Genomic DNA, 22,289 nt, shown 5'->3' with positions numbered 1-22,289 from the left:
GCCCGGAACTAAAAGGTCTAGCCGCCCTCAGCCGAACCCAGGATTGCGAGTGGGGGCATCCAAGACATTCGGCTGTCCGGTTACGGCGAAATTGATCTGCTGGCAGGGGACTGGGGGGCGGAGCTGGTTATTTTTGATGAGGTTTGGTTAGGCCCTTAGGAATGGCCGGTAACCACAACCAGAGCAGAAGAGCTGGAGTCCCCGAATAAGAGGGATTGCGGAAGATAATGAGGCGTAAGCGGGCCACGAAGGAATAAAGGGAAACAACATCAAGTGAGCAAAAGTGAGGGAAGGAGCAATGGTGAATCCAGAGTCAACAAACCGTAAACAAGATGAAGGGGAGAATGAAGCCGAAGAAACGGCTCCTCAGTCCCCAGCCGAAGGCACATTCCCCTGTTAAAAGCAGAGGTGGCGACACTAGCGCCAGTCAGAGCAGCCTGCAGGACCAGAATCGGGGAGCAGGACCGCGGGAGAGAGCACAGCGGTAAAAAGCAAAAGTAGGTAACCATCTTTAATTTTCAAGCAACAAAATACATGGCACAGAAACTGGGAATCAGAGAATGGTTTAATTAAAGGACCACCGTGTTGTGTCAGGAGCTGTGGATTGTGTGTCTTTCCGATTGGACGGGCCAGGGAAACTGGGTTACCCGCTCGGATGCCCACAGGCGCCCGCTGGGCGGTGCGGCCGTGAGTCCTGGTGTCAGAGCAGAGATGACAAGATTTCCCAGGGAACTGGTGGGTGCACGCCTTGCCGGGGGGCGCCGAGGCGCAGGCATTTTAAAGCACTTTGCCAGGCAAACAAAACCTATCATACCTTGCAGCCGGCCCGTGTGCCACCCCTGAGACCAACGCAGGGAGAAAGCAAAGAATGCAGACCATAAATAACCCTCGGCACATTTCAGCATTCTTGCTCTAGGTGTAGGGTTGTTGACAGAAGTTGATCATGTGCCTTTGTCACAGAGGCAGAAAAAAGCAAAACACGGACATCGAGATTGTATTTGCAATGACGTGTCGTCTTAATCCAGTGAAATTAGTGATACGGAGCTCCCGTCGTGGCTCAGGGGTTCATGAACCCGACTAGAGTCCGTGAGGACCCAGGTTTGCTCCCTGGCCTTGCTCAGTGGGTTAAGGATCTGGCGTGGCTGTGAGCTGTGGTGTAGGTCGCAGACACGGTTCGGATCCCGCATTGCCGTGGCTGTGGTGTAGGCAGCAGCTACAAAGAAAAAAGACCAAAAAAAAAAAAAATTATTTTAAAAAACTGCATTGGCATCCAGAGACACTTTTTAAATAATCTCTGCACCAAAAGAAAGTCAGTACATAAATTATAAATCATCTGGAGATGGAGGAGAGTTTTGTAGCAAAATGTGTGGAATAGAACTAAAAATGTACTCAGAGGAAAATGCATAATTACAGATGCTTCTATTGGTGTATAAGAAGAGAAAGACTGAAAATATCAGAGTGGAATATTTGTCTCAGGAAAGTAGGGGGTACGCCAAACAAAAGAGAAATAAATTAATAATGATAAAAGCCGAAGTGAATGAAATAGAAAATATAACATGGAAAGAAGAAGAAGAAACATAAGGAGTTCCTGTTGTGGCACAGCAGAAACAAATCCGACTAGGATCCATGAGGTCTCGGGTTCGATCCCTGGCCTCGATCAGTGGGTGAAGGATCTGGCGTTGCCGTGAGCTGCGGTGTAGGTCGCAGACGCAGCTTGGATCTGGCGTTGCTATGGCTGTGGTATAAGTCGGTGGCTATAGCTCTGATTTGACCCCTAGCTGGGAACTTCCATATGCCGTGGGTGCGGCCCTAAAAAGCAAAAACAAAACAAAACAAAACAAAACCATAAGACTGAATATTAGTTCTTTGAAAAGGCAAGTCATGGAAATTATCTATGATTAAAGAAAAAAGAGGGAAAACATTTGAAATGAGTAAGGATCTATAATGAAGAATTCAGTGTACATTTGAAATGGAAGAATTTCCCTCAAAATCTAAATTTACAGAATTATTCCTAGAAAAAAATAGAAAACTTGAAGTATTATCACCAGTATTTAAATTGTTTTGATATTAATTCAATAAGGCAAAAACATCTTTTGGTTTAAATATTGAAAAGAAAAAACAAATCAGACTGAAGAATAAAGGAATTTATATAGGTGATTGTATGTAAAATAAATATAAAAAGAACAATAGCTTTTTTCTATACTGGCAGTAACTGGTTCACACTGGAAATTGGAAAAAAAAAAAAAAAAACCACACACACAAGTGCCATGAAACATCTAGCAATAATTTTAACTGAAATATTATTGAATATAGGTGAAAAATGTTAAATCTCATTGTGATTCATAAAACAAGACTTTCAGTGATGGAGCAACCATACCGTGTTCCAGGATGGGCAGAGTCAATGTTATAAAATATTAATCCTTCTCAATTAATATGTTTGTATATGCGGCCCATTTCTGCCCAGTATTATTTCTTAGGAAAAAAAGAAACTGCTTAGGTTCATGCCTCACAAAGTATGATTTTTAACTGGGTGTGTCCTTAATTACTTTGTCCTGAATTTGAGGAAGACAGACTGAAATAAACTCAATCTGTTTCTTTAGAGTTTTCATTATAGGGTTGGCTTAGGAAAAGGGAGACAAATTTCAAACAAATTTTGTGTTTAAACTATGATCTCAGAGTTTCAAGTGTTACAGGTTGTTGAGTCGAAGCTTTGAAAGATTCTCAGACAGTAAATGGTCAGTTCATAGAGACTCAGGTGTGTACCCACAGGAAGAATTGTTCAAAGTACTTGACTTCATATCATGCAAATATGTCTTCGTGACTTGGGATAAAATTTTCAGGGACACACGAGACGGTCACTGGACTCAAAAAGTACAGAATCTCAACTTCAGTGGCCCCCTGGCAAATTGGAATAGCTGGTTTAAAAGCAGCTCTACGGGAGTTCCCACTACGGCGCAGCGGGTGCATGATCTGGTGTGGTCTCTGAGGCGATGTGGGGTTGATTCCCAGCCTGGCGCAGTGGCGTAGGTCACACCTGCAACCTGGATGCAGTCCCTGGCCTGAGAACTTCCGTGCAGCCACAAAATAACGTAGAAGTGGCTCTAGGAGTGATGGAGGCAGTGGTGCAGAAATGCCTGTGCTGGATCTGGACAGACGTCTTCCTGAAATGTGAGCATGGGATCAGTATTTCTGACTGAATATGTTTTATAGAATGTGGGGGGTGTGTGTGTGTGTGTGTGTGCTTTTTTAGGGACCGAACCTACGGCATGTGGAGGTTCCCAGGCTAGGGATCCAATCGGAGCTGCAGCTGCGGACCTACGTCACAGCCCCAGCCACGTGGGGTCCTTAACACCCTGAGCGAGGCCAGGGAGTGAACCCTCATCTTCATGGATACCAGTCGGAGTCGTTACCTCTGAGCCACAAAGGGAACTCATAGACTGTGATTTTAGATATGTGCATATAAATAGAAGTACACATTATGTAAGGCAGTAGGATAGGATATGTAAGTATAATATAGATGAATGTATAAGGTAATGAACATGTACAGTATATCTTTTACAGGGAAATGTGGAGTATTTATTACATATTAAATAAATATGATATACAGATACAGACAGGGATTTGGCTCCTTTGCAGCAGTAAAAGCTTACTCAGGTTGGTCAAAAAACTTGTATTTTGTTCTGTTTTTGTTTCTTGCTTTTTGGGAAGTAGATCTCACCTTATGTTCAGTCGTTGTGTATTAAGATTAAATTTGGCTGCAAGTGCCCATCCCACCCCCACCTCAGCCCCAAACAATAGAGGTTGACGCCACACCCAAGTTTATCTCCAACGGGAAAGCCTGGTCCCAGCGGCGTGGGGCTGGACGGTGCCAGGCCTTGGCTCCTGGTGACTTCGGCTCCAGCGTGTGAGACCCTGGCCTCGCAGCCCCACAGCGTGCAGGCAAGGGGCATTAAGGAGAGCTTCCGAAAGATGCCTCACCCCGCTGGCTGGAAACCCAGTCACCCAGGCACGTGCAGCCGCAGAAGAGGCTGGAAAATGTCCCCAGTCTGAAACCAGGTGCCCACTGGAAGGCTGAAAAGGGAGGGGACTCTGGGATACAGCCAGCCTCTGCTTAGATGTGTAATGATCTGGGGAAGATACTGCAGAATACCCTGTGGCTGCGAGGTCCACCTAGAAAAAGTCCGGAGAAGGTCACTGCCAGAGGAGGTAGTGAGCATTACGGTGCATCGTGGGCCCTGAGTGCGCGGCCAGCGGCATGTTTGTACGCAGTTGCGTTTCAGCTGTTGGCTGCTGTCCCCGGCTGGACTCTGAACCTGGAGCTTCAGCCGTTGTCCTGGTCTCAGGCTGGGGCTCCGTCGGGGACTCACCAGCTTTGCTCAGACCACGTTACAAACACGTCCCCAAAGCGGGATGTCCCTTCCCAGCAGCTCCCTCCCTTTTCTCTCAGGAGTCTCTCAGGGGGCTCACCATCTCCCCACTTCCAGCGGGTCAGCCCAGCCCCTTGACCTCAGCGACCCAGGGACCGTCAGAGTGAGAGGTGAGGGGACGTTGTCACGGCTTCTGGGCGAGAAGACCGTCCCCGTCACGTGAGGCCTGGAGTCGCCAGAGGCCTCCGAGGTGACACCAGGCGGCTCACTGCTGACGGGGACAGTCCGGGGGCAGGCAGGAGCTGGAGAGCAGTGGGCCCTGAGGACACGTCCCCATGCGGGGCCCGAAGTGGCCACTCTGGGGCTTCCCGTTCTGCGAGCCGCAAACCTCTCGTGTTCTTGCAGGCTTCAGTTGGGTTTTCTGTTGCGAAACCTCGTCGTGACCACATCGGCAGCGTTTTTGTGGTTCTGGGTGACACTTCGGAGGGAGCTTGCTAGATCAGAGGGTCTTCGCCATTGATCCTCGACTGGCCCCAGGGTGTGGAGGCTGCTGGGAGGGGTCAGGAATGGACTAGAAGACCAGGGCGGGTGAAAGCTGCCCTCGGGACCTCAGACGTCGTGTGGCAAAGGCCATTCGTTTGTTCCCTGGGGTTCCAGATTGTTTCAGGCCTGGAGCCCACAGGTGTCCTGTTGACGGAGACAGCACTCAGCCGGGTGTAAAGGGGGTCGTCTGACCACTCGAGCGGCCCGACAGCGGGCACAGCTCACGCCGGGTCCTCTTTCACGGAAAACATGCAGGGTAATTGGAACCCGAGGACTTAAAAGAGCAGCAGAGTCGGATGCCTCGCCGGTGCTTTGTGTGAAGGGTTAGGCTGCGGGGTTTCTCTGGCTTCCAGTTCCGAAATAGCGCGATGCCGTGCCTCCGCAGGTGTTCTTGCTCGGTGACCTGTGGGCAGACTGTGCCGCTTCTCGGACCCTCTTTAGCCGTGAAATGCAGGTGGTAGGTGTACTTGCTCCGTGACCCGTGGGCAGGCCGTGCGGCCCCGCAGACCCTCTGTTAGCTGTGAAACGCAGGTGACAGTTCTTTGGAGCCTTGTCACGGGGGTGCAAATGCTCTGAGAACCCAGCACTCCGCAGACGGCAGGGGCTGTACGATTGCAGGAGCGGGAGCTCCAGTTTTAAGAATGTGCACAGGTCTTAAAAGTTCTTTCTGTGTTTTGACCTATGGGTGCTTTTTAAAAAAAAGAAAGAAAAAAGTGACATTGATCTAAATAAATAAATAGTCCACCTCCTTCTTGTATTTCTCCAGTCGCAAATCAGGTGCGCCTAATGTCTCTCCTTTTTTTAATTTTTTTAAAACGATTTTTATTTTTTCCATCATAGCTGGTTTACAGTGTTCTGTCCGTTTTCTACTGCACAGCAGGGTGACCCCGTCACACACACATATACATTCTTTTTCTCACATTATCAGGCTCCATCACAAGTGACTAGAAACAGTTCCCAGTGCTACACAGCAGGATCTCACTGCTTATCCATTCCAAAGGCAATGGTTTGCATCTATTAACCCCATAATCCCAGTCCCTCCCCCTCCCCTTGGCAACCACAAGCCTGTTCTCCAAGTCCATGAATTTCTCTTCTGTGTGTTTAATGTCTCTTACGGGTGGAACTTGGAAGTTTCTCAGTGATCGCTGGGTGTTGAGCTAAGAGTCTCACTTTATTTTTATTTACAATTTTTGGGGAGGTGGGGCTGTGCCCACTGGATACAGAAGTTCCCGGGCCAGGGATCAAGCCCTCACCACAGCAGCGACAGTGCCGGGTCCCTAACGGCTCGCCACCGGGAGCTCCCCCTGGAGTCTCCCACTGGGGAGTCAGAGCTGACTTGCCATCGGGCCAGCTGGCATTTGCGTCTGCACCAAGCCTCACGCAGACCCCGTCCCATCTCCACTGAGAGGGGCCTCGCCCCTGGGGAGGCAGCTCCGTGAATTCCCTGAACTGGCTCCTCGTGCTTCACCTCTGCTGCCCGGAGACCCCGGCTGCGGCTGCGGGGAGACTCCCGGCAGGTGCCAGGCCCTCGGGCTGGGCGGTGAGCATTTCCGTTGATGTGGGCCACGGACCGGGGAGCTCCTGGGTGTGCAGAGCGAGGACCAGCCCCGCCGTTCCGGTCCTCTGGCCACTTGGGGCTCCAGGGAAACAAGCCGTCCCTGCGCCCGTGTGCCCCGGGGTGGAGGGAGGGGGGACACGCCGGGAGCGGCCCTCTGTGCCCGCTTGCGTCTTGGCATCTCCCGGGGTGGCTGCTGGGCGGCTGTGTGGGCCGCCCGCGAGGGGTGCACAGACCTGCCTCCACAGCCTCTCCCAACACTGCCGCTTTGTCTCTGCCTGGGCGCCCTGGGCCCGGCACAGAGCGGCCACTGTGTCCTCCCCGGGCAGAGCCCCGCCTGAGTGTTAGGGGTCTTTTGTTCAGAAGCCGCTTGGTCCCAGAGCGCTGCTCGTGGTGGCCGGGGTCCAGTGCGAGTGTTTGTGGGGAGAAGAATGCAGATGTACAAGTGTTTTCAAGTCCACCCCAAGCTGCCAAGCAAGTGGAGCAGGAGCAGGTTAATTTTACGGTGGGGGCGGGGAGGGGGATGTAGAGGAGACAGCAAACACTGATCTGCCTACAAACCATCTCCGATGGGGATGGGAGCCCGTGGGGAGCAGCCGACTGAGGACCCAGCCTTGTCACTGCAGCAGCTCAGCGGCTGCCATGGTGCAGGTTCAGTCCCTGGCCTTCGAGCTCCCACACGCCGGGGGCACGGCCGAGAAACCCCCCCAAACGAGCCGGAAGCTTCCAAACCATCTCTGAATGGGACCCTGCTGGTTGCCTTTAGCGGAAGGGCCGCACACCGGGCGGGTCATTCGGATTTATTTTATGTGCAGAATCCTTCCGTGTTGGTCCCTCTGTTGGGTTTGCAGAGAGTTTCCGTGACCTTGAGTGCGAGGTGTGTCCACGCTCTAGGCAACACTCCCTCGAGACGCAAAGGCAGCCCAGCTGTGGAAAACTCCCTGCCCGGCCCGAGGTGGGGCCGAGAGCCGCTAACCGGCTCAGCTCCTTCCTCGGCGCCTCCACTCACCCAGTGGCCTCGAATTTCTCTTCTGTGTCCTTTGTTCTAAGTCCAGGGAGCAGGGCTGCCTGTAAAACCAACGGCTGAGTACTTGTCTTCGCGCCGTGGCCGCACACGTTTGCATTTCTTTTTCTTAAATCTTACGAGCAGAGTGGGAGGCGCCTGGGTGGAGGAAAAGAAAGCAGACGAGACCCTTCTTGTGAACAGCGAGGCCGCTGCCCCGTCCGCTTCTCATCGCGCGTCTCGATTTCCACAGGCAACCGTTTCACCGTCTAATGCTGCTGTTTTTCCAGTAGACTTTTAGAGCAGTTTTCAGCTCTGCACCATTGAGAGAAAGTCCAGAGATGTCCCCTGTGCCCCCAGCCCCACCCCCGCAGCCTCGTCCTCCCCCTGCATCCCCCCCGAGCGGCGAGCGGCGGGCTTGTCCCGTCGATGAACCTTCGCTGACGCAGGGTCCATAGTTTGCATCCGGGTTCCTTCTTGGTGTTTGTGCGTTGAGTGGGTTTAGGCAGACGAGTGAGGTCAGGCACCCATCATCCGATGTTACACGAAATCGTGTCGCTGCCCTAAGAATCCTTGTGCTCTGCCTCTTCACCCCTCCCTCCCCAGCCCCCGGCAGCCACTGATCTTTTTCCTGCCTCCATGGTCTTGCCTTTTCCAGAATGTCGTCTGGTTGGAATCATACAGTACGTAGCCTTTTCCGATGAGCCCCCTTCGCCTGGGCACATGCATTTCAGGTTCTGCTGTGTCTTTCACGGCTTGATGGCTCATCTCACTTGAGAACCGACTTCATGTTCCATCGGCTGATGTACCGGTTCATCCACCCACCGTCTCGGTCGCTTCCACGTTTGGGCAGCTGCGGCTGAAACTGCTGTCGCTACCCACGTGCGGGTTTCTGTGTGGGCCCGTTTTCACCTCATTTGGGGAGATGCCAAGGAGTGGCTTGCATGCCAAGAGGGTGTTTAGTCGTGTAGGACCCCACCAGTGTGTCCTCCTGAGGGCCGCACCCTTTTCCACTCCCACCAGCAACGAGCAAGAGTTCCTGTTGCTCCCCGTCCCCGCCGGCATGCGACGTGGTCAGCGTTTTAGGCTTCAGCAGTTTTCATAGCTGTGCCTCGGTACCTCGCTGTTGTTCTCCTTTGAAATTCCCTGAAGACCTGTGAGGTGGGGCCTCTTTCCACGTGCTCGTTTGCCGTCTTGGTAATAAGGTGTCCGGATATGTTGCCTGTGTTTTGGTCAGGCCGCTCATTTTCCCATTGGTGAGTTCTTTGTATATTTCGGGTAACAGTCCTTTATCAGATACCTGTTTTGCAAATACTTCCCGTCTGTGGCCTGTCTAGTCATTCTCCCGACATTGCTATTTTTTTATTTTACAAATTTAGGCATCTTTTGACTCTTGCTATTATAGATGAGGATTGATTGATTTATTTAGCTTTTTTAGGGCTGCACCTGCAGCATATGGAGGCTTCCAGGCTAGGGGTCGCATCGGAGCTGCAGTTGCCGGTCTACACCACAGCTACAGCAACGCCGGATCCTTAACCCACTGAGAGAGGCCAGGGATCGAACCTGAAACCTCATGGTTCCTAGTCGGATCTGTTAACTGCTGCGCCACGACGGGAACTCCAAGAAGAGGTCAGATTTACTCCAGACCTTTCACCTCCGGGGTCGGTGTCCTCTCTACAACACTGGGATTGATGTCTGGGTTTTCACCCCGAGAAATTTTTTTGTGGACATTGTCCATAGTAAGTAGTATAAGTGAAAATTAAAAATATAATATAGAAAAAGATTAAGAATAACTGGTAGCAGAGGGGAAGATAAGAAATAATTCCTTACACTTCCCATTGGAAGTATTCTAAATTCCGTATCATTCCCATGTTACATAAATCTGTCTGGCGTTCAAAACCCTGCCACAGGCAGACGGGTGGCGCCCTTTTCCTGCTTGTCCTTGTATCTCTGTGAATAGAAATGAATACGCCTCTCCCGCTAACATTAAAGACAACGGTTCATGGAGGAGTTCCCTGGCGGTGCAGCAGGTTAAGGATCTAGTGTTCCATCCCTGGCCTGGGAACTTCCGCGTGGCAGTAGCGTGGCCAAAAAACAAAAACAAAAAGCAAGGGGCCACTGAATCAGCTCGGTCTGTCTTAGTATTCGTTGGGTCTTCTGATTTCATCATTGAATTTGTGTTTCGTCAAGATCCGTTAAGGACCCTGTGGGGGAGTGTTTATTTGGGAATTCGCAGCGGTCCTGTATCTCGTATCTCGTCAAAGGGCTCTTGTTTCCCTGCCGAGACTGTCAGCCCCGTCACAGGTTAGAGAAAACCCCCCGGTTCAAGGGGACCTGCTAAGGGTGGCTGTTGGCTTGTGTGACTGGAAGGCCAGCAGTCGGCTGGCCAGACTGAGTCTCACTCCACTGCACCCCCTTCCTTCTGCTGGGCAGCCCCTTCTTCCTCAGCAGCCTGCCCACAGCACCTCCCCTTCCTTCCCTGACCTTGACCGAGGGCCGAGCCCTGCCTGGAGCCAGCCGCTGGGGACGGGATTCCCTGAGCAGCCCAGCGTGGAGTCAGCCTCCCCCGAAGTATAGGGCTGTGGGAGGGGGCACAGAAGCCCCAGTCAGAACTGGGTGGTCCCCGAGGGAGGGGAGCTGGAGGGGGCACCAGCCGCTCCGGTCGCCGGGCCCCCTGAGCTGCCGTCAGTGGGTTCCATCCATGCACGTGGTGGCTTTGCTTCACTGGTCTCTTCCTCTGTCTCCAGGGGCCGTGGCAGCCAAACGGACAGGCATTCCAGCCCCTCGAGACCTTTCGGTGACCGTCTCAAGAGAGCGGACAGTGCCACGGGGCCCCGCCAACCCTCGGAAGTCGGCGTCCAGCCCGACCTCTCCCAGCACGCCCACCCCCGCCAGGCACCCGCGGGCCGCCCCCCCGAGGCCCAGGCAGGGCCAGGAAGGCGCAGACAAGGCCGTGCTGGAGTCCCAGGTGCGGGAGCTCCTGGCCGAAGCCAAGGAGAAGGACAGCGAGATCAACCGGCTGCGAAGCGAGCTCAAGAAGTGGGCGGAGAGGCGGACGCAGGACAGGCCGGGGGCCGACGCCCCGAGCCCGGGCCTCTCGCCGGGGGACTCGGAGCCTTTGATCCGCGCGCTCGAGGAGAAGAACAGGAGCTTCCAGAAAGAGCTCGCGGGGCTGGAGGAAGAAAACCGGGCCTTGAAGGAGAAGCTGACGTACCTTGCGCGCTCCCCAGGTTCCGAGGCGGGCGCGAGTCCCTCCGGGGACAGCAGCTGCCCCGCGTCCTTGACGCAGGAGTCCAGCCCGGGGAGCCCGGCGGGAGATGCGTCGTTTCGGGACAACACGCACGGGAGCGCCTTGCGGACGTCGGGCTCCTCCAGCAGCGACGTCACCAAGGCCTCCTTGTCCCCCGACGCCTCCGACTTTGAGCATCTCTCGGCCGACGCCCCCGGCGGGAGCCTCCCCGGCGGCTCCAAGTGCCCCGCGGCCGGCAGCACGACGCAGCCCGAGGGCGAGCTGTCGCTGGCCTCCCTGACCGAGAAGATCCACAGGATGGAGGAGAACCAGCACAGCACCAGCGAGGAGCTTCAGGCCACGCTGCAGGAGCTCTCGGACCAGCAGCAGATGGTGCAGGAGCTGACGGCCGAGAACGAGAAGCTGGCAGACGAGAAGACGCTGCTGGAAACGTCCTTCCAGCAGCATCGGGAGAGGGCGGAGCAGCTGAGTCAGGAGAACCAGAAGCTGATGACCCTTCTGCAGGAGCGCGTCAAGAGCGAGGAGCCCAGCGTCCAGGAGGGGAAGATCCTGGAGCTGGAGCAGAAGTGCTCGGAGATCCTGGAGCAGGGCCGCTTTGAGCGCGAGAAGCTGCTCAGCATCCAGCAGCAGCTGACCTGCAGCCTGCGGAAGGCGGAGGAGGAGCACCGGGCCGCCCTCGAGATGGTCAGACACCTGAAGGAGGAAAACGGCCAGCTGAGCGCCTTCCTGGACCTGGAGCGGCGGGACAGCGGCCTGGCGGCCAGGACGCTGGAAGAGTGTCGCGCCGCCCTGGAAGGGCTCAAGGCGGAGAACGGGTCTCTGAAGGCTCGTCTGGAGACCGAGAAGGAAAAGGCGGGCGAGCCCGGTCCCCCGGGGCGCACGGCCGACGGCTCCGACGTGCAGGAGATGTTGCAGGCCGCTCGGGCCGAGAAGGATCAGCTGGAGCAGTCCTGCTCGGAGCTCAGGCAGGAGCTGCTCAAGGCCCACGGCGAGATGAGGCGTGTCTCGAGCCTGCTGGCCAAGGTAAGGAGCGTTCTCTCTGCCGGCGTTTGCTCGCCCTCCGCAGCGTGGCCCCCCTCGGCCTTTAGAGTCATGGAGCACAGGCTCAATTCCGTTCACCAGCCAGCCTTGTAGCCCCAGGCAGGCCGGGGACAGTTTCCGACTGCGGTCGTTGACCGGATAGTCCCCACTCTAGTGAGTGGGATAGAGGACATCTTCTGGGGACAGCCCGGAGGCCAGTGCAGGAGGGGCACCTAGAATCACGTGGATAACGGGAAGGCAGTCCAGGAGGGCTTCTCGGAAGAAGTGGCCGAGTCTTGAGGAGTGAGACTCATCCCTGTCTCTTGGTTACTACGCTTTGGGAACAGTTCCCCCCCGAGGAGTGATACCACCACCAGATCTCTTTGTGTGTGTGTGTGTGTGTGTGTGTGTGTGTGTAGGTGTGTGTCCCACAAGTTTAAACACACATTTTAAAGAGTCATCCTGTACATATGATTAACTTTTTAAAAATTTGGTATTTTCGGGGCACATTCTCACCTTTAACTATTCTTTTTTTTTTTTTTTTTTTTGTCTTTTGTCTTTTGTTGTTGTTGTTGCTATTTCTTGGGCCGCTCCCGCGGCATATGGAGGTTCCCAGGCTAGGGGTCAAATCGGAGCTGTAGCCACCGGCCTACGCCAGAGCCACAGCAACGCGGGATCCGAGCCGCGTCTGCAACCTACACCACAGCTCACGGCAACGCCGGACCCTTAACCCACTGAGCAAGCGCAGGGACCGAACCCGCAACCTCATGGTTCCTAGTCGGATTCGTTAACCACTGCACCACGATGGGAACTCCAACCTTTAACTATTCTTTGAACGTGATTTTGAAGGCCAGATTGGCTCTCTGGTCTCTGTGTCTCGTGCTTTACCGGTCACCTGTCGTTGGGCGTCGGTGTTCTTTTCCGGTCTCGGCAGAGTGTACATCTTTCTTTCTTTCTTTCTTTTTTTACCCCCCTCTGGTTATTTCCTCAGGAGACGTTCCTAGACATTGACTCACAGGTCAAAGACTCCGATCGCGTCTGGCCAGACTGCCCTCTGGGAGCCTGACACAGGTGTGCCCTCGGCCATCAGAGGCGCTTGGTTCCCTGGCCCCTCAGGTTGCTGGTCATTTGCGTTTGGACCTCACTGCCTCTGTTCCCTCCCGCATCCCCTTGGAAAGGTCTTCCCCGACCCAAGCTCTGATACATGATCACCACTTCCATATCTTAAACAGTCTTTTTTCCGCAGTGAAGATGGCTGGTGGCCGTGTGGCGCTCCGCCCACTCGCAGAGCGGTGCCGGAAAGGTGTGGACAGGCGGCTGCCAGTTTCCCGTTTCCTCTGGACGCTGGGTCTCTGATTTAGGGATCCCCTGGTGAGAGAGGTTGAAAGTATCTTCCCACCTTACTTCAGGGGCTGTCGCTCTTCTGAGAAACAAATTACGCTGTGAACGCCCAGGGGATTTCTCTGCTGCTTCATCTGCCTGGAGGCTCATCAGGTGCACCAGATCCTGGCCTTGGGCCGCCCGATGATCTGAGTGGTGGCAGCATTAGGAGTGTTTAGCATTGTCTGTGTTCTGAATTCACAGTCTTCACCAAAAGTCTGGAAGCAGTTCCCTTAGCAGGTGCTACCCAGGTGCCCATGGGAGCTGTCGGTTGGTCATTTGCAGCTTTGCGCTGAGATTGCTGTCTGGAACATGTTCCCTCCTGGAAAACCTTTAACCTCCCAGGAGCCCTTCCTGAGTCCTCATCTGTGTCTGTGGGTTTCTATTGACATGACATGACATACACGTGTCAGGGAGAAATAATTTAGCGTCTTAAAACAGTAGCTTATCTTTCTCATCGTGAAGTTATATGTTCATTACAGAACATTTAGAAAGTACAGAAAAGTACAAAGAGGACAATACCGTTAATATCACTACTTGGAGAACACACGGCTGCCATTTTGCTGTTTGTCTTTTCAAACATTTTCCTAGTTTATGTGCATTTCGTCATGCATGCCAGCTCGAACTGGCGTAATCACGCTTACCTTTCTGTTCAGGAGAATGGAGTTTGTCACTCCACATTCCATGAACACAAAGACCCAGTTGGATCAGTTTATCAATTCTCCTGTTACGCTATTTCTCATTAATTTGTTTCTACATTTATTTTTATTCTTCCATCCTGTGTTTTTTTTTTTTTTGTACATTTCTTTGGTTTCTTCCTAGTTTCTTGAGTAAACTTCTTTGTTCGTTTAAATTTATCCTTTCTTGGTTGATAGTGGAAGTATTTAAACCTATGAATTTGCTCCTTATTATAGTTTTGGCTAAATGAAGACCATAACATTTACAGTTTTCTAGAATAAATGGAGTCTAATGTGGAGGAAAAGAAAAAGCATTTGCTTTCTCTGTAGACTCCAAGACACAACATATGTGTTTTAAATCAAGCTCTTGAATATATTGTATGCCATATCTTTACGGAGTCCTTGCGGATAGGAATTGTCCAATACTTGCTAGTAGGTTGAGATCCTGCCTCCGATTAGGTGATGTCTCCCATACGTGGGGGCAATCTGTAATTGCAGTGAAGCCGTAACTTGTACTCATCTTTGTGCCCTTTTCTGTTGTGTAGAAAAGTAAAACCCTGGCCTCCTAGGCTGACGAGTAGCTTATTGCAGCCCCGCGGGAGAATATCAGCGTACCCACCAGCAACTGCGAACTTAGATGTTAAGACGGAGGGGCTTCGGCCCGCGGGAAACGGGAGCACTTTTAGCAGAAAACTCTAACGAGGTTGTGACGTGCTGGACCAGGTGGAAAGCGGTCCTGGATGAGCCGGGGCCTCTCCCCGCCCCCCGCAGTGCTGCCTGTGGGCGGATCTCGTGGTGGGGACTTAGGGTCCCCTCCCTGCAGGAATCACCGACTGGATACTGATGGGGAGGTTGGTGACACCTGAGTTGTTTCAGCTGAGACGTGAGGTTTCAGTGAGCTTCCGTTCAGACAGTGCCCCTTCCCCCGTGCCTTCGCTGACAACAGCAGGTCAGGTGTCGTGGTCAGTCCTGTGACCCCGAGCTGGGTGAAGCCTAAGAACCGGGTGTAAGTGGGACCCTCGCAAGCCGGGCGGAGGTGCGCCAGGCAGCGCGGCGAGGCCTGAGCCTTCACGGTAGCTTCGGGGGGCTGCTGCCTCAGGAGATTTGCCTGGGGTGCGGAGCTGGAGGCCTGCTGCCCCCGGAGCCAGATCAGGAAGGTCGGGCTGTGACCCCAAGGGCCCAAGGGCCTTTTGGGGGCAGACATGCAGGTGCATGGCCAGGACGTGGTCCCGTGTGAGCCTGACGGCCGGATCAAACCCCACCCCAAGGGCCCTGCTCTTGAAACCATGTGAAGAGGGGACCTGACCCTGAGGGTTCAGCTCAAGTCCAGTGTTGAGTTAAGGAGGGTCTGGCCGGTGGAACCACAGAACCTGGGCTCCGCCCGCCCGCACTTCCCTGCAGCCAACAGGAGGGGGCGCAGCGTCCCCCTCGGACCCGCTGGCCTCTGCCGGCCTGGGTCCCCTTGGCTGGCCTCTTCCCTCTGGGCGAGCTGTTTCCTCTGCAGACCTGTGAACGCCCCCAAACTTGGGCCTGGGTGCCCTCCTCTTTCTCACCCGACGGCGGGCTTGTCCCTGAAGCCTCGGGCGCCTCACCTCTGTCCCTGGGTGGGGTCCTGGGAACCAGCTCAGCCCAGCTTCCGAGGGTCCCTCGAGCCATCCCAGGCGACCGTTGCCGTTTCTCTCCCTCCAGGACGGAAGTGCGCACTCTGCTCCCTGGCCCTGGGGAGCGCTGTGACACAGTCGGTCGGAGATTTCATCCCGTGTGAAGGAGTCACGGCCTCCACCTGCAGTGTCTGTGCAGAACCGGGCCAGGAACGCGCAGGCGTTTTAGAATAACCACGTCAGACGTGAAAACAGACACAGCAATGACGCGCCCTTGCTCAAGCCATCCTCCCACGTGCGTCCGTGTCCTTTCATGCTCTCAGGCTTAGCACTGACTTCTTGGAGTTCCCACTGTGGCACAGTGGGTTAGGGGTCCCGCATTGCTGCAGCTCTGCTGTAGGTCACAGCTCTGGCTCAGATTCCACCCCTGGCCCTGGGAACTTCCTTATGCCACAGGGGCAGCCAAAACAGAAAAAAGAAAAAAACTGACTTCTTCCCCGTATTGGGCATCCAGTCACTGTTGAACGAGTGAATAAACGAATGTCAGAAACTTGACACAGAACTAGGAGAGAGGGGAGGCTAGAAGTGTATCAGCGTGTTAAAAAAAAATGCAGCTTATGGAGTTCCCGTCTTGGCTCAGCGGTTAACAAACCCGACTCACATCCACGAGGACGTGGGTTTGATCCCTGGCCTCGCTCAGGGGGTTAAGGATCAGGCGTTGCTGTGGCTGTGGCGGAGGCCAGCAGCTGCAGCTCTGATTGGACCCCTAGCCTGGGGACCTCCGTATGCCGCAGGTGCGGCCCTAAAAAGACACAAAGACCCCCCCCAAAAAAATACAGTTTATCATCATGTTTTAATCACAGCTACTGTTTTAGTGCTTTAGGTATGCGAGGCACTCAAAGCCTTTCAATCATTTGATTTCATGTAATTGTCCTAATTTTAGGCTGTAGATGCTGTCGTCTAATTTTTTTCCATTGAGGAAATGGAGAATAATTAAGGCAGAGAATAAGTTACTAGGCTTAATTAACTAAATGATGAAGGCCAGGATTCAAAGTTGGGTCTCTCCCTAGAGGTCTTCTTTTTTTTTTTTTTTTTAATAAATTGACGTGTAGTTGATTTCCAGTGCTGCTGAACAGCAAAGCGATTCGGTTACTTATTATTTATTCAGTTTCTTGTGTGTGTGCGTATATACGTATGTATATCCATTCTCCCTTTATCATCCTTCCCATTGTGGTTTGTGGTGAGATCCTGACTCTGGTTCCCTGCGCAGGAGAGCCTGGTTGTGTGTCCATTGTTTAGGTGCTACTTCGCATCGGCTAACCCCGAACTCCCATTCCTCCCTCCCCTGCCAAATGCTTGATCGCTGACTCACTCGGCTTCCTGGTTACACGCAGATAGAGCGAGGGGAGCGTATCAGGCAGAGCCGAGGGCTCCCGTTGGCTGCAGCACTACAGCCACGGCCTTTGGCTCAAAAAGGGCAACCTGTCAGGTCTCCGTGAGCTCGGGCCTTTTTTCTTGGCTGTCGACGCCGTAGAGAAATTCACAGGGAAAACCTGAGCCATCAAGACACGTCCTCTTGTTTGTCACCTGCAGCTTGAGGGGGTTACCACGGATGTCAAGGAGGTGACGCCGCAGATTGCTGGAGCCTCGGAGCCACCTGGGGTGGGCGGGACGAGGCCCTGTCACAGCTCCACCTGTGGCCTTCAGCCAGGGGGAGGCTCTGAAGAGTGTTTTAAGTACCAGCTTTTTTTTTTTTTTTTTCTCTTCCCCCAGCCTTGCCCATGGTATGTGGAAGTTCCTGCACCAGGGAACCCCTGCAGTGACAATACTGGATCCTTAACCACTAGGCCACCAGGGAACTCCAATACCAGCTTTATTGAGATGTCATTTCTATAAAGTGGACAAGTCAGTGGTTTTAGAACATTCACGGAGTTGTGCAGCCATCACCACCATCAATTTTAGTTTTTTTTTTTTTCTTTTTTTTTGGCCACACCTGGGGCATGTGGAGGTTCTTGGGCCCAGGGATCAATCCCAAGCCTCTGCAGCAACCCAAGCCATTGCCTTGACAGTGCTAGATCCTTAACCCATTGTGCCACAAGGGAGCTCCAATTTTAGAACATTTTTATCACCCCATAAAGAGGTCTGGAACCCAGTGGTGGTCAGTCCTCACTGTCCCTCCCTCCCAGCCCCTGGCAGCCCCTGGCAGCCCCTGGCAGCCCCTGCTCTGCTTTCTGTCCCCGTGGCTTTGCCTGTCCTGGAACTTCATGGTCTCGTGGACACTTCATGGTCTCGTGTGGCATCTGCCTCTTTCCCTTGGCATGGTTTTCAGGGTTTTTCCACGGCGTAGCTTGAAGCCGAATTTCCTTCCTGCCTTGAGCTGGGTGATGCGCCATTGAACAGGCGCACGGCATTCAGTTTATCAGCTTCCACCAGGGACGGGGGGTTGTTGGGGTGTGCAGGAAGCGGGGTTCAGGGCATTCCGGACCTCCGGCTGTGTGACCGGAAGTGAGATGGTGTTATTTACGAGGGGGCGGGGACCTTACTTACGAGGAGGAGGTTTGAGGAGGGACACTAGCTGGGTGTGCGGATAGTGGCGCCAGAAAGGACCTCCAGGCGGGCCAGCCAGGCTGCGCTCAGAACCCCCCATCGAGCCGCGGACAGGGAGCCCCTCTGTGCCCCCGCCCCCGCCCCACATGCATCGCATCTTTGGAGGGCGCAGAAATACGTGTAACCCGGATGCCCTCCTACCAACATGTTTGGCATTGCTGAGGTTCGAGAGTCTTGGCAGCGTCAGAGGACACGTGGTTGACGGCGGGGGTGGGTAGGATGCTTAACGTCTCGCTTCCACTCTGCCCTTGTAGTTGACCTTCATCCATCAGGGTCAGATCACCTGGGGGTAAAACCATCATGACCGTTTGCCCACCCCCTGGGAGAGGACCCGCATGCGGCCAGCCTGGCATGCTCTGTGGTATCCGCAGTGGGCGGCGGGGAGGGGGGCACTGCCGGGGGCCCCCCAGGACCACGCCCTTCCTCCCTGGCTGCAGGGAGCGGGGGCAGGCCTTGCCCTCTGCGGGGGAAGCTGCCTCCATCCCCGGGTGGCTGCATCGCCTGGCTCATCACTGGGGCGGGGTGGGGAAAGGCCAGGCCCCCCGCTTCAGTTTGGGGCTTCCCTGAAGGGCGGCCGTCCCAGTGCCGGGCTCCCGGGGGCAGTAGAGCCTTGGCGGTGCCCGCCACAGCCCCCCGCCGCCTCTGCTGGGTCCTGCGTCCTTGTTCCTGCGGGTGTGGGTCCCCAGAGCCCATGGCCCCGTCTCGGAGTCCGTTTCCGGGAGCAGCCCGTGCCCAGGGCGGTGTTGGGGCTGTCGGGCCGGAGGAAAGGCAGTGACCCTGGCTCTGTCCCCACCTGTCTGACTCAGGCTGAGCCCCGCAGGAGGTCTCCGCTGCCATCTGCTTTGGGGCTGTCCCAGGGCAGGGACCAGCTTCCGCTGGCTGCTCTCCGGGAGGACTGGCGGCCCCGGGATTTGGAGCCTGTTTGTGATGCGGTTCTGCGCGGCCAGTTCCAGAGAAGTGGCGCTTGGCCTGCACGGCAGGGACGTCTCCTTTTCAGGGTCCACGTGCGGTTCTGGAAGGAAGAAGCCGGACCCCGTGAACCGGCGGGGGGGCCAGGAGCGCAGGTGGCCAGACCGGCCTAGGCTGCTGGACACGGGGGATTGTTCTTCTCCAGTGACCCGATTTCTCTCTCTCTCCATTAGTTACTCTGCCAGATGGACGTGAAAATACCTGCCTGTCGTTACCCAGCCCGTGCGTGTGGCTGCTTAGGGTTTTCCTCCCTCCCTCCCAGAGCTTTCCAGAACACACTGCTCAACTTGAGCGAGTGACTCCAGAGTCAGGAAGGAAGGAGGCTGCGTGTCCTTTGGAGCCGCGCTCTGACTCTAGGTCGTCGCCGTCCCCCGCGCCCGGGGCCTGCGTGGCGCCAGAGCCGCTGAGAGGGAGCAGCCTCGACGGCACGCGGAGACCTTGGCAGGCCTCAGCCTTTCCCCACCGGTCACGTCCTCTCGTGTTGCGAGCTCCCGCCGAGGGCCCCGGGCTCGAGGGCTCCACGGCTCTGCGGCTCCTTTTTCAGAGGCCGGCTGTTCACATGCTGCGCCTCTTTCTCCTTCGGAGTCTGCTGTGTGTTAGTTAGAGCAGCTACCGTAAGAGGCGAGCCTTGCGGTCTCCGACTTTCCCGCACCTGTTCATCGCAGAGCCCCGCGGACGCGCAGACGGAAGCCCTTACGACAGAGACCGACCGCGCTGGGCCTGCGTGCGCGCCGCCCCCGGGCGGCCGCGGTGCTGAACCGCTGGGCGCGCTCTAAATTCCGCTGTTCCGACGAGGAAGCCCAGGCAGGGAGGTGGGCGCACCCAGGGCGTGGCTTGGAGCAGCCTGGCTCCCCTCCGCACCCCAGCCAGTGGGAGGTCGCACGGCAGCCGTCAGGCCTCTGCCGCGCCTGCGGGGACGTGCAGGTTCGGTCCGGAGCCTCGCCCTTCTCGTCAGGACGCGAGGCTCACGGCTCAGCCTCACCCTTGTCTCTCCTGCGTCTCGTTTCCCCCCTGAACCCGAACCGCAGGAGTGACAACACCAGAGGCCACCAGGTAACTCCCTTCTTTAAATCCTTTAGTGCAACCTCCCAGTTGAGAAACCGTGCAGCACCTCCTGCTGGTGTTGGGTTACTCATCCTTCAGATGTTCCCTGGCTGCGTCCAGCAGAGACCTGCCAGCACCAAGGATGCTCCCGGGAAGACGGCAGACGGGCTCGTCATCCCCGCGTGCTTACAGCCAGAAGGTCTTGCACGTGAAATGCCAATGCAAAAAAAAAAAAAAAAAAAAAAATTGTATTGACTATGGACCCCCCCCTCAAATCTAGGAAGCAGTCTATTAGGTATTAAGTTTATGTTACCTGCTAAGTATATAGCTATTTAATAACAGCTATACAGGCGGGGCATAGTTTGTAATGTTAATTAGCATATTCACACAGTGAAATACTGGACAGTTTTAAGGTAGTGGCCAAGAGCAACGTGTGTTACTGTGAGTACATGGCAAAAACAGAACCAAGGTATGAACGCAGGCTGAGTGCAGTATAGGCGGGCACAGCATCGTAGCAGACAGGAGCGCCCTACGGCTGCACGGCAGGATGATAGCGTGCTGCAAAGGCGTGGTGTGGGATGGTGTCCTTGTGTAAACAGTTTAAAACATCCAGAACAATACTCTGTATGCTCATGGGTGATACCGCCATCCAGGAACAACCTCCTGCCAGTTTTAGGGTCGTGCACTCACTCGCTGGGTGGGAGGGAAAGTTGAGGCTCAAACAAATCTCGGGAAAGTGAAAAAAAAGATTTAGCAAACGTGGCACAATGTAACCATTGGTTGGTTTTGTCGTCTGGTCGCCTTTGGTGCCTTTCTGTGTGTCGAGAATGCTTAGTGATTAAAACGGACCAGGTGGACTGGGTGTGCTGTGCGCTGTTCCTGCCTCGGGTGTGCCCGTTTCTGGTGTCTGCTGTCACACGAATGTCTTGCTTCTCTAAAGAAACGCTGTGGCCTCAGGCCCCTCTCTGATGGATGGCTGCAGCGGTGTGAGGTGCGTGGGGTGTCAGCCTCATGGTTCACCAGCAGAGGGCGCTGCTCCATCGCAGCTGGGCGCTGGGGCCGCACCGCCAGGCGCGGGAGAGAAGGGTGTCTCAGCAGGTGCGGCAGGAAGGCGCCCAGAATCCAGCCTTTGGGCCGTTTACATCCATCACGGTTCTTGGCACATTTGTAGGCTCAGAAGACAGAACCGGCTCCAGGCACGGCCCGGCCCTGATGCTGATGTAGGGGGAACCTTTTCCTGTCCAGGTGACCAGGGAAGCGTCCTTTCTTTCTAGGTGGAGAAGGATTACTCCTACTTGAAGGAGATATGCGATCACCAGGCGGAACAGCTGAGCAGAGCCAGCCTGAAGCTGCAGGAGAAGGCGTCAGAGAGTGACGCCGAGATCAAGGACATGAAGGAAACCATCTTCGAACTGGAAGACCAGGTGGAACAGCACCGGGCCGTCAAGCTGCACAACAACCAGCTCATCAGTGAGCTGGAAAGTAAGTGGAACCAGGCTTGGGGGGCAGGTGTCAGGAGTGGGCAGGGCAGCAGAAGCAGCAGCTGTGGGCATGGGGTGGGGGGCAGGATGCTGGGGAAAGGCCTTCCTTTTGAGCGGGCTCTCGTCCCCCCGGGAAGAAGGGCAATTTAAAAAGACAGAATAAGGAGTTCCCTTTGTGGCTCAGTGGGTTAAGAACTCGACACAGTGTCCGTGAGGATGGGGGTTCAGTCCCTGGCCTCACTCAGTGGTTAAAGATCTGGCGTTGCCACAAGCTGCCGTGTAGGCCACAGATGCGGTTCAGATCCGGCATTGCTGTGGCGGTGGTGTGGGCCTTCGGCAACAGCTCCGATTTGACCCCTAGGCTTGGAACCTCCTTTTTTAGGCAGCTGCAGCCCTAAAAAAGGAAAAAAAAAAAAAGAATAATGACTCTCCTAAATTATGTAGCAAAGCAGGGATGCAGAAGAAAAGCCCGTTGATCGCAGGTGGACAGCGGGGGGCGTTAGGAGCCACGCTGTGGAGCACAGGGCAGGTGCAGACAGGTGTTACCCTTGGGATCTGATGGAGGGAAAGCGGGGGGCGCGGGGGGTCGGACTTTCCCCAGCAGTGTGTGCTCTTGGCCTCGGGGGAAGACAGTTCGAGCACGGGTCCCGTGGGTGCCGGTGTCAGATGACTGAGACATGGCCCACTTCTTGCCGACCAGGCACCCGCTCGGAGCTTGTTTGTGCGCTCTGTGCTGGTTTTGAATAGGGAGGGGTATTTTCAAGAGATTAGTCCAACATTGCCTGCTTTGTC

General features: G+C 54.9%; 1 protein-coding gene across 33 annotated transcripts in view; it reads left to right on the top strand.

Moving 5' to 3' along the window:
- The window catches only part of SPECC1 (sperm antigen with calponin homology and coiled-coil domains 1), a 237,481-nt gene that overhangs the window by 136,230 nt on the left and 78,962 nt on the right, over nucleotides 1-22,289 (top strand). For all 33 annotated transcript variants that reach the window (XR_014821946.1, XR_014821945.1, XR_014821944.1 and 30 more), the window contains 2 exons: nucleotides 10,216-11,741; nucleotides 21,291-21,498. Coding sequence is in view for 21 of the 33 variants with exons in the window: in XM_084986333.1 (XP_084842459.1) it covers nucleotides 10,216-11,741; nucleotides 21,291-21,498 (1,734 nt within the window). In the remaining 12 variants the exon portion in view is untranslated. The remainder of the gene's footprint in view (nucleotides 1-10,215; nucleotides 11,742-21,290; nucleotides 21,499-22,289) is intronic.

Source organism: Sus scrofa, chromosome 12 (genome assembly GCF_054392235.1).
Source record: "Sus scrofa isolate SSC_HxYL_T2T_F1_AM1 chromosome 12, Sscrofa_HxYL_maternal_Yorkshire_Landrace_v2.0, whole genome shotgun sequence".
Lineage (NCBI taxonomy): Eukaryota > Metazoa > Chordata > Mammalia > Artiodactyla > Suidae > Sus > Sus scrofa.
The sequence above is the reverse complement of the archived record's forward strand: the minus strand, read 5'-3'. Positions and strand labels throughout refer to the sequence as shown.